The sequence below is a fragment of the Pteropus medius genome, unplaced genomic scaffold, assembly GCF_902729225.1.
Source record: "Pteropus medius unplaced genomic scaffold, Ma_sr-lr_union100, whole genome shotgun sequence".
Lineage (NCBI taxonomy): Eukaryota > Metazoa > Chordata > Mammalia > Chiroptera > Pteropodidae > Pteropus > Pteropus medius.
Genome location: NW_024346824.1, coordinates 802,617 through 814,638, shown reverse-complemented (window position 1 = coordinate 814,638; position 12,022 = coordinate 802,617). Strand labels below are relative to the sequence as shown.

At 37.6% G+C, this 12,022-nt stretch overlaps 1 protein-coding gene across 13 annotated transcripts in view; it reads right to left on the bottom strand.

Moving 5' to 3' along the window:
- NFYC (nuclear transcription factor Y subunit gamma) overlaps positions 1-12,022 on the bottom strand; it is a 59,510-nt gene that overhangs the window by 25,846 nt on the left and 21,642 nt on the right. For 8 of the 13 annotated variants that reach the window (XM_039876685.1, XM_039876673.1, XM_039876686.1 and 5 more), the window contains one exon: positions 2,795-2,907. The exons of 1 other annotated variant lie outside the window; for it this stretch is intronic. In XM_039876685.1, coding sequence (XP_039732619.1) covers positions 2,795-2,899 — 105 coding nt within the window. In that variant the 5' untranslated portion in view covers positions 2,900-2,907. Of the gene's footprint in view, positions 1-2,794; positions 2,914-3,584; positions 3,616-11,066; positions 11,143-12,022 lie in introns of those variants that run through there. 4 more of the 13 variants (XM_039876676.1, XM_039876677.1, XM_039876678.1 and 1 more) reach the window with 3 other exon arrangements.

Genomic DNA, 12,022 nt, shown 5'->3' with positions numbered 1-12,022 from the left:
TTGGACTGCATTCTCATTCAAACGTGGCACTGATATTGCTTCGCGCTAAATCTAGAGCAGAGCAGTCTAATTCATTCACATATTTATTGTGTACCTATTATACGCCAAATGTTCTTCTAAGCATCTGCTATAAGATACCATAGTAGCATTCTAGGAGTCTTTTTCAAAGGTACATGGGAAGAAAATCGTAGTTAGCCATCAACAGAAAAATGATTAAAGACAACTTTCCTCCTTGCTCTTCTTTCTCTTATTCATAACACTTGAACTAGATCTGAATCCCTCAAAGTAACCTCTGATGGACTAGCTGCCCAGGTACGAAAAGGTGGTCAACAACATAATGTGCTTTCAAATTTAAAAATTAAATCAAGTAAGGAAAAAAATCAAAGCACACACTCATGTTCACTGCAGCATGATTCACCATAGCCAAGAAATAAAAGCAACTCAAATGCCCACTAGCAGATGAATGGATAAACAAAATGTAGTATATATACATATATGGAGAATATTCAGCCTTAAGAAGGAAAGAAATCCAGTCACATGCTACAACATGGATGAAACTTGAAGACATTACGCTAAGGGAAGCCAGTCACAAAAAGACAAATAGTGTATGGATGCACTTATATGAAGTACTTAAGAGTGGTGAAATTCATAGAAACAGAAAGTAGAATGGTGGCTGCCAGGGGATGGAGAAGGGGAAAGGGCAGTTGTTTTCTAATGGGTATGGGGTTTCAGTTCTGAAAGATGAAAAAGTCCTGGAGATCTGTTCCACAGCAATGTGCATATATTTAACACTACTGAACTACATATTTTAAAATGGTTAAGATGGTAAGGTTTATTTATTTTTTTTTTACCACAAGTTTTTAAAAAATCAAAGCCCAACGAAGTACAGAAAAGTGGTGAGCCTGAACCCCTAGAGTTTCTCTTGCCACTTGCCTGATTCTGGATTTGTTTGTGCGCTCAAGCTTGAGCGCAGACTTGGGGTGCTGGCCTAGCCCCACCACACACCCCAGGAGGGCACTAGTTCTACACCAGGCTGACCCCAGCACTAAAACCTGATTATATTAACCGCGAGAGTATCCCCTCAAAATGAACAAAAGACACCACTTTTGACTTTATAATTTCATTTTTTCCTACTTTCTCTTTTATATCTGAGACAGTATAGATAACTACCACCTCTTAATTGCAGAAGAGAACTGATGACTTTTCAGTGGAAATCCAAACTGCTGAAAATCCCCCATATAAACAAACACAACCCACAGGTACATCCAGAATATGAATTAGTTTTTTACCCCAGAAGTCAGTGGACATCAATCACAATGAGAAGTTATTTTATTTATTCACTACTTGTTTATAGTCTGTCTCCCCCACCAGAATATACGTTCTATGAGTACAATGATCTTGTCTGTCAGGTTCACTGCTGGGTCCACAGTATCTTGTATCGCCAACTGGAGGTGCATAATAAGTATTTGTTGATTGAATAAATAAACTATATGTCAGAGGTTAAAAGCCACTAACTAAAAAACTGCAACATTATTTCTACATTAGGAAGGAATCCAGTGTCTGCTCTGCCAGGATGCTAATACCTTCAAGGCAGGAGTGACACATCTAACCTAAAGAGCTCTTTCAGTATTTGCTAAAATGACACCAAATGGAACATTCATTAAGGACCTAACATTACACTCTGAAAATATTCCAATTCTAACATGTCTCACCTTCTGTTACCATTGTTATACCCATTAATCTTACCCTCAACCCCTACTACCCACATAGTAACCTCCAGCCACTCTGAACTTCTTGCTGTTCCTCTACACATAAGGAACATCCATGTCCTTACAAACCTCCATGCCCTTCTCTCTGCCCAAGATATATTCTCCCCCTCCTTTTCCCACCTGGTGAATTATTACTCATATTTCAACACTCAACAAAATGTCCCCTTTTCTTACAGCCTCCCTAACTCAAACAGGGAGGAACTAGCATTGTCTTCTGTGCTCCCATAGCACTTTTACTGCTTCATATTCTTCACTGTGCCTGACTCAGTAAGTATTTAATACATACTTATTAAATAAATGACTCGTTATAATTATTAGATTATACACTCAACAGCCAGGGTTATATTTGATTCTTTTAAGTCGGTGGCTCTCAACAGGGGATGATTTTGACTGTAGCCCCCAGCAGACATGTGCCAATGTCTAGAGACATTTTTGGTTTTCACGACTGGCAAGAGGTGGGAGTGCTACTGGCATCTAGTGAGTAGAGGCCAAGGATGCTGCTAAACATCCTATAAAGCACAGAACAGCCCCCACAACAAAGAATTACCTGGCCCAAAATGTCAGTAATGCTGCTGTTGAGAAACCCTAATCTAAAAATATCATGTAAAACCTGGAAAGAGTGATGGCTTATAATAGATTTGTTGTTGAATAAATTGCTCAGTAGTTTTCTCCGGGTTCTAGAAATTTGGCAGGGCCACTAAATCAGGCCTAAGAAATGAGCTCAAGCTACTGAAGAAAAGTGAGAGCTCTGCTCTTCTGCATTCTCTAAAGATATGCCTCACATTAAACTAACTTCAAGTCAAAATATCCACTACACACTCATATGCCTAAGGAAAAGTTACTATAATATGAAAAAAAATCCTTATAGTTACCTCACCTAAGGTAAATTATATTTTCATTTCCTCATCCCAAGGTCAGGAATGGATTAAGCCTTTGTAAATGTGCTTGAGATTAAACATGTTTTAGTCTTCTGGTTATTCATCTCATGGCTTTTTATATTGGTTAAAAACTTCATTCTTTCTTACCACTGTTAAATTCCGGATTTCTTCCATGACACGAGGCCAGAAGGACTGTAGGCTTTGCTGAGCATCACTGCTGCTAGCACCACCAAATCCTCCTTCTGTGGACATTTTGACAACTGAAAACAAACACGTACATGAGACACATAAAAATAATAATAATAAAGTCAGACTTTCTGTCCAGGTTATTTATATCTTTCCTTGTGGATATTTTCACTAATTCATCAACTTTTCAGTCTGAGAAGGTATATAATTATGCTAAAGAGGTTTTTAATGCAGACTTAAATCTTAGCAAAAACGTATAGGGGAAAGTTTTTGCTTCTATTCAGTTTATACCTCAGAGAATATCAAGGAGCTCCAACTAGAAAATCTAAAATTGCTAGAAATCCAATCTGAAATCCTAATGTAAATCAAGGGCTTTTAATGTCTCATCTTGGGGGTGAAGGCACTTGGTTGCCCTAACCCAGTTCATAAATTTTCACTATCATTCCTCCAATATTTTTTTCAAGTTCTATGTGGCTTCTCACACTCCATGCCATAGGCTGCAACAGATATAGTAAGGGTCCCCAGTGATTAAAACTTTGCAGAAATGTAAACCCAAAGTCATAAAATGAATCAAGTTTGTTCCTTTGTTCTAGATACTGTGGCCCCATTTCTTTGGGACTACTGATGATTATTCCTTCTAATCTCAAGATAATCTGCCTCAAAGGAAACAAAAGCACTAAAGCCTAGGCCAGTAATTGAGGGGGTGGCACAAAGTTTCTGAACTGAACCAACCACCAAGTTTGTTCCTTACCTAAACCTTATTGTCAGTGCATAGCCGGACAAAGCACACCATCAACTGGAAGCTCTAAAGATAGTTGAAAAACAATGGGGAATTAAATTTAGGATAGAGAGGAGAGGGTCAGAACTTGCATTTGGTCAACTACTTTGTGATGTGGGAGGGAAGATAAGTGAGAACCCCCACATCAGCTATAACTGTAAATATCGTAATGTCTTAAAAGATTTACAGGGAGGAAAGTAAAAATCTCCAGATGGCTTAAATGTTTATCTGGCAAATACTTAATTGCAAGAAACAGTTTAATTAAACACACACAAAAAATTAGAAACTTAGTGATATCCTAAGAATTTCTATTCTGGGAAATTATTTGAAAAGGTTTAACATGCCAGTGACGGGATGCTGGCAGGAGCTATGTAAGTCATTAAGAACTATTTCTGAAGGGCTGAAACAAAAGCGCCAAAGCCAGGTGTCACATGACCAAATGCGTTACTTCCCAGGCTCCATGTGGATACATGCTGGGCTGATCACTCTCCATCAGCAGAGTGGAATGAAGGCTGATAAATCTAGGTGTAGACTGTGAGGATGTTTGATTCACTCAAATGTCTGCCTGGGATTGTCCTAGAGTCTCCAATATTTTTTTTTTCCTGTTTCCTTCTAAAGGAAATGATGAAAGGAAAGAAATGGGAAGAAAACAAGAGTACAATCTTCAAAGCAAATTTCGCTCTGGTGTAATGACATTAGTGGGTGGTGATGTAATGGGAAAAGGTTTGGAGCCAATTTCTGGTGCTGGAGGCCTACAAGAAGCTCTATACATCAACAGGAACTCTAAGTACTAGGAAGCAATATGATCTTGGCGTTTCTGGAGGTAATTAAAGTGAAGAGTGTTGAATCAGAGTTGGAAATGACTAGATAAAATCCTGAGTCCTAAATAACCAAGAATGGTCCTCAACTCAGCTCCTATTACATTTTTACTTATTACCCATATGTGCATGGCCTATACACTATTCTCTTAGATGTATTGAGAATAAAGAAATCAAGGTAATCTAGAGACGTTTATTTTTATTAATAGATTCTTATGAGTTACCTATGACAATGAAGGTGCGGCTTTAACCTTTTAAAATGGGGCAAATAAAAATATCTTTCTAGAAATTAAAATAATTATCAAAACAAATTAAAATAAGAATCTAACCTTTTATTATATGGATTCACTGACAGGACTCATCTTAGCAAAATCTGCCCTGCGAACTGCTACAGTCAAAGGAGGAAGATGCACAATTGCCAACATGGTATCTTTGTATACTTGCTACTTGCTACTGATGAGTAGGTGTAGTTTGGGTGTAAAGGTCTGTGAGATTTAGAAAGTTGGTAACAATTTTTGATTGTCCTCTGATCTCTTCCCACAAACATTACAAAGGCAAACAATTCAAGAAGCACTTTCTACACTGTCTGTGCTTTTAAATTTTGCACTGTCCCAACTAAGGATGTGTTGGCACAATCAGTTCCCAAACATGCGTGCAGTCAATAGATCATGAATGCATCTTTGGGTGGCTTAGAACCACACACTGTTGGAGTAGGGGTTGGGTGCAAAACAGAAGTTAACAAATATTTCTGGAACTTGAAAATGAACTAAAAGCTAAGTTTTTAACTTGAGAGGCCCATCTGAATTAGATAATCACAAATGGATAATGGCAAAAAATACATCAATAATGTCCTTTATATTTTATTGCATCACAGAAATTTAGAGCTGAAAAATAGACATTAAGAGCCAACCAAGCCCACTCCCTCTAAAAGATACTCACAGCTCTACTTCAACCTCTGCCCAGCCTCCTTAATCCCACCCTAAGTGGTAATTTAGCTTAAATATGAGCTCCTTCCTCTCCAGTTCTGGGAAACTGGCTTACTGGTAAGGCATTCTTTTCCATCTTTGGACAGCTCTGACTGTTCTTTACATTAAGTTGAATTTACAAAGTTCTGTGTGAGCTTTGGATTTAGAGTTAATAGCTTTTATAATTTTTCCATCCAGAAACCTCTTTTTCTAAATTCCTGACCAAAAAAACAAAGATACTCTCCTAACCAGGGACAGACCATCCTCTCAGGAAGAAAAGAGAAAAAGATTTGGAGCATGTTGTCTAGCATCTTTGCACAGAATTATTAGTAGCTATTCCTTTAATACTTCTTGGAAGAATTGTTACTGTAAAGTCCTAGAAAAAGTGAGTACTTTGATTCAAAAGGCTTTCCTTAAAGTCAATCGTCTTTACACGGGGCTTTAAAAATCAGACCAAATCTCAAGCAACAGATTTTACAAAAACAAATTGGTGTGCTCAATATTTTCTAAGGCACAACTTAACATTAAAAAAAAAAAAACCTAATCATAATCACAAACAAATTTTGCTCACCAAACACCTCAACAAATTAAAAAATATAAAGCAACCCTAGTTAATCTTATCACTTCTTATTTTAATAATTAATACATAAATTGCAACTAAATTAATTTTGCTACAGAAGTAACCTGTTTATAACATCTACAACTCATGGAAAATATGCTAGGTTCATCTTCTAGAATGATGAGAGAAGGTATTTAAAAGAAAAAAAGAGATTTATATTTTAGAACCCTTTTTATTTCACATTAAATTGCTATCTCTATCAAAGAATAAAGTTATTTATATATAAAGTTGACAAGGACAAAACTGCCTTAAGACCAAGCCACTTAGATCACTATGAAAAATACAGTATAGAATTCTCCAGACTTAATTCATTATTATTAGATTTATAATTCACGTTCATTAATTACTTTATAAATACTTGAATAAGACTGCCTGATTAATAAAGACTTAAGGATCAGATGAAGTATTGAATGGTTGTTCTTAGAAGCAATCTCAACTCCCGATATCTACTAATTTATTTTAAAAAGTTTGCTTTTCCAGACAGAAAAAGTTGAAAATCACATGATATCACTTATGTGTGGGATATAAACCTAAAAGCAACAAATGAACAGGACAAACAAGCAGAGATTCATGGACATGGACTATAGACTAGTGGTTACCAAAGGATAGCGGGTAGGAGAGGAGCGGCGAGTGGAGATGGGGTAAAAAGTCAAATTTAGGGGGGTAGGGGGAGGGTGAAGTGGGTAAAGGGGATCAAATACATGGTAGCTGAAGGAAACTGGACTTTGGGTGGTAAACACACAATAGAATATACAGTTGTCAAATTATAATTTACATCTGAAAATTATATAATTGTATTAACCAATGTTACCCCAATAAACTTTCCACAAATCTTCTCTAAACATCCTCATCTGGAAACAGTCACTCCTTCCTGTGAACCTTTAGAGCCCTTCATCTGTACCTCTTTCTGCTCTCACCACATTACCTCGTATGACCATTACTTATGTGTATGCCTTTTCATATTTCCCCTCTGGTTTATAAACTCCTTATAACTAGGACCCAAGTATGATTCATCTCTGGATCCCCTGCAGCATCTAGCACGCAGTCTGATAACTATTCCTGAATGAAAGGGCAAGAAAGTTGGTGAGTATGGCCTTTTTGAGAGAAAGAGGCCTCTTGGAAAGTTTGGCCCTGAAACAGACTTACCGAGATTGCCTGAACAACCAAAGAAACTGGTTATACAAACTATTCTGGGAAGGTCAAAATAAGCGAGATTCTCTCTGAGCCTTTAAAGTAAGAAAGACTACAATCGGAAATCACCCTGACTTACTGAAATGAACTAAGGATAAAAAAGCATGATAGGAAGGATAGGTGCGCACGCATGCACACACAGTCCTGAAAGTTGCAAGGCAGGCTGGAAGGCTGGAAACCTGGGTGCGTACCAAGTGTAAATCTTTTCAAAGTCAGAAGCTTCTCAGAAAGGAGACCAGGACAGATTAGCAAAGTTTGAAAAATTAATGACAATAGGTAAGTAGGAAGAGAAGGAGGGCAAATACCTCTGGTTTGGCCATCCATTAGCAAGAAGATAAGGAGAAAATCATGGAGAAAATGAGATGATTCAATTGGATCATTCAAGGGTGGCCAATCTAGCTGTCACTCTAATATCCAGTTACTCTTTACCATACTTGAAGAAAGAAAAAGAGACCTAAGCAGTTTTCAAAACGTCCCAAAAGCAGAGTGTTCCTCTTTTGACATTCTGTTGGAAATTTTTCAAGCTCTTCCTTTTGACCAGGTACCATGCTTGCCAAATTCTCCCTTAGTGATATGCCTAGACATGGAACAGGATGTATCAAAATAACCTCATAAAACACAAAGAAATACAAGGTTTTGTTATAATAATCCTTAATTTCTAAAACTATGTACCTTTAGATTTTAGCTATTTCTTGGCATATACTTCATTCTTTCTATGAAAGTCATTTATGCACAATACAGCTCTTTGAACTAACTAAAATCAAATAGATGTTTTGGGGAGTGAATACCTTAAAACCATAACATCATAACAACTATTCAAGAAAAAAAAGATCATAGGAAGCTCCCCTAAAATGAAGCCCAACCCCTCATCAATGCTGCCTCTATTAAAGTACTAGAGCTGATCCATTCCAGGCAGTCAAGTTTTACCTAAAAATAATGCTCTCATTGTCAAATACAATCGAATATCTCTTAGTCCAATTATGAATGAAAAACAAATCTAAACACTGATACCATCTTTCCCCTAAATGTCCACCAATCCAACCTGAAGCCTTTAGGCTGCTGTGAGTGACCCTAATCATTCCTGTCTCCAACTTAACATACATCAGCAAGTATCTCTCTATGTTCAAAGCACGTATCCTTCTTCACTCCCTTTCTCACTTTTTGATGTTTTCCTGTCATTAAATGACAATTTTATTTTAAAATCTAATCAGCATCACTATCACATGTATTTTATGTTCCAGTACTGCTTCAGGTATTTATTGAAGTTAGTTCCAGCTAAAGCTGTTCAGATGTTATACTTCAAATGGTGAATGAGAGATAAAAAGAAAGAATATCAATATGAGTAAATAGATAAGAAAAGGGGTAGCATTTAAGCTAACTTGTGCTTACTATTTCAGATATTCTTCCAAAGTACCAAAAACAAACAAACAAGCAAAAAAAACCACCTAAATTTGAGGACTGAGATTTTCAAAACAAAACAATTCTACTGACAGACAATTTGGTTCTCATATTTGTACAGATGGATCTAAGGACATATGCCATTAACAATCACGATGGCTAAAAAGGATTTCAAGCCTTAAGGAAGCATATGCTCTCCACAATAAAACCAACCTCAAATTGACAATTTCAGAATAAGAAAAATAACACTGCTCTGGAAAATTAAAATCCTGTGTTTGTGAACTGGCCTGCTGCCTGCTAGCTGGTGGCCTTGGGCCAGTCACTCCCCTAAGCCACTCCAGGAACAAAGTATATTGAACACATATGCCAAGAGGTGGTCTATTATGAAAGGGCTACACTTCACTACTTGAGGATATAATAAATAAATGAACGCAAGGGAAGGCAGGGTGACTAGAGAGAAAAGAAGGTTCAATAGTCTTTAAGCTCATTTAAGGTTTCTACTTAAGCAAAGAACACTAAGCTTAGTCTCAGAAATCTTACTAAAGTTCTAAACCCTGACATAACTAAATACCTGATGGCATCCACTACTCTAAGAAGGAATAATGTAGCCTTACTGGAGACCCCTTTGTTGCTTAATTCTAAGTTCAGTGTTTGAGGGTGTGTCTGTCTCCAGCTCCAAGAGGCTAAGTATGAAGCTGTTTTTCAAACTGCCTACTGGAAAAACCATGCTTCCCAAAAGACTAAAGGTTGGTACTGGCTCTCCCTAAAGATCTGCTCACATTTTCAAGTTGGCAGTATTGATACTTTTCCTTCAAAAACAAAAACTTGTTTCTGTTTTCTATCTACTATAACAATCTTTTAAATAGGGGCTAGATCATAGTATAGTTATAACTGGAAAAAAATGAAGGCATAGAAAGAAACTGATAGGAAGGCATAAACAAAACATTTAAAATGTTTCTGTGGAATAGAAATGGTATGTAAACATTTTAACTTCATACACTTTCTTCCTCATTCCTTCCCTAATGCTCAACTTAAACCTTCCCTGCATATATGAAACACTATCAGTATTTTGTATGGTAGAAAAAAGAGACCAAATATTTTAATAAAATATTCTAAAGCAAAGGTCCACATACAATAGCCCACAGGCCCAATATGTCCCGCATCCTCTTTTTGTAAATTAAGTTTTACTGAAGACTGCAACTCTCATTCATTTATATTGTCTATGTCTGCTTTCACACTACAACAATTGAGCTGAAGTGTTACAACAGAAACCGAATGACCTGGAAGCCAAAACTATTATCTGGCCCTTTAAAAAAAGGGTCAGATAATATTTAGAACCCAGTTCTAAAGCATGTTAAGTGTTTCATTTCACTGAATCCTTTCCCAACAAAGGTAGTGTTATCCTTCATTTACTGATGGAGAAACTGAGTACCAGAGGCTGAGAAGCTTGCTGGAAATCACATAGCTGTTATATGGCTCCCTCACCTGTTCAGCCTCCACTAGGAGTGAACTGGGCTAGCCCCTCTGCCCCACAGAAGTATTTGTTAATCTCCTTGACCCTCCAACCTAACAGGAGTAAATAAATCCTTACAGAAAGAATGATGACTAACTGGTTTTTCAGGCCCTGAGCCTGAAAGAGAATTCTGACATGGGCTGGATACAGAAATAATGCCTGTAGCCTGCAGTCAACTTATACCCTAAAACAAAGAGCCATTCTGCTTACTGGATCCCTTCTGAGATTCAAAAACCCTGAGAACCTTCTCCTGCCCAGCTTCTGACAGGATCCTGTGTTTGTGTACTCTCAGGAGAGGTGAGAAGTGTGATTTTAAAGAATGTTTCAAAGATGCCAACTTAAGAGCTTCAGCATTTATAAACTACTAACATACATTACCCTCAATTGATCTTCACTCAGCTCAGTAATAAAGATTTCAATATTCTTCCAATTTTACAGATAAGAAAGTTGAGGACTGGGTATCTTAAGTTACTTGCTCAAGGTTACAATACAGTAAAAGGTGGTGTCAGAAATGCATAAGTTCTAAAACTGTGTTCTTGATTTAGTATAGCTGTTTATTCTCGCTTTTTGTATACATTGTTTTAAGGTGTCTATTCAAACTGTTCAGAAAGATGAGTAGTCTCAGCTTTGACCACTAACTTAAATCCTGAACCCCCAAAATCATTTTTATCCACTTGCTGCTCCCCACTCCCAACATCTCATCTCTGTGGCAATCAAAGAAGAGATGTGAAGGGCATTGCTATCTCCTATCATATAAGCATCTTTCTTCTCTATTGTCTCTCTTTCCATGCTCTGTCACTCTTTTATTTTGTCCTTCTTTGCATGTCTCTAGGTCAGTCAGTAGCACCTATGAATAATCAGCTATGAACAGTTGGGGGCAGTAAAGCACAGGGTAAAAACATGAAGAAAAAATGTACTGGACCTGGAGGTTCTTGTTCTCTGGCTACTAACCTGCTATACATTTATGATCTTGGGCAAATCACTTCTTGGAGCCTCTGCTCACCTACAGCAGAACCTCACAGAGCAGCTGCAGCACACAAATGGGAAAATACATGTTAGAAGGCCTCGAAAATTACCAGACAGCATATCATCATCACTGCTCAGGAAATTCTCAATTAAAAACCTGGAGGGTATTAAAAGAATGTCAAGACGAGCTTGGCTGTATTGACTTAGCTGTATGGATTCTGCTGACTCACAGATACACTGAATTCTGCTCTCTGCTTAGTGTCTTTTACCACTAATTTAAATGTTGAAAGAAAGAAAAAAAAAAAAAGAGAGAGGAGGGCAGGCAGGCTGCAGCTTGAGAAGAAACAAATCTCCTACCTCCAAGTATACAGCTGTCAGGAGTTGAGAATGTGAAAACCACTCCAAAGAGTGCAAAGCAACTAAGACGGTTATACTAATCTCTCACATCTGTACCTGCTTTACACTTTGTAAAGTAGCTTTCTTTACATTATCTCATTGGTTTTTCACGACAAACACAACACAGGTACTGATATTCCCATCTGACAGATAAAAATACTTCATCCAGATAGACTGAGGGACTTGCCATATGTCACAGAGCAAGTACATGCCGGAGTTGAACTTAAAATCCATGCCCTGATTCTCAGCTCTGTGCCCTTTCACATGTCCTCCTCCCTTTTTAGAATTGATAACTCAGTAGAGGACCAAAAACTTAAGAACCTGTGGGTCTTCTCAGTCTGGAACATAAATCTACCAAGCCTTTACCTTTAGTTTTCCTGATCACTCTCCTGGGAAAAGTACTCCAACATGCCAAGATGCCAGATTCTTACACGTTTCAAAGTGGAAAGCTTAAGGTTTTTCATGCTTGTTAAAGTTGCAGTTGCCCACAAGGACTGGGACTTGGGGATATGTGGTCACCAACCAAGAGTGGAGATGAAAAGGTC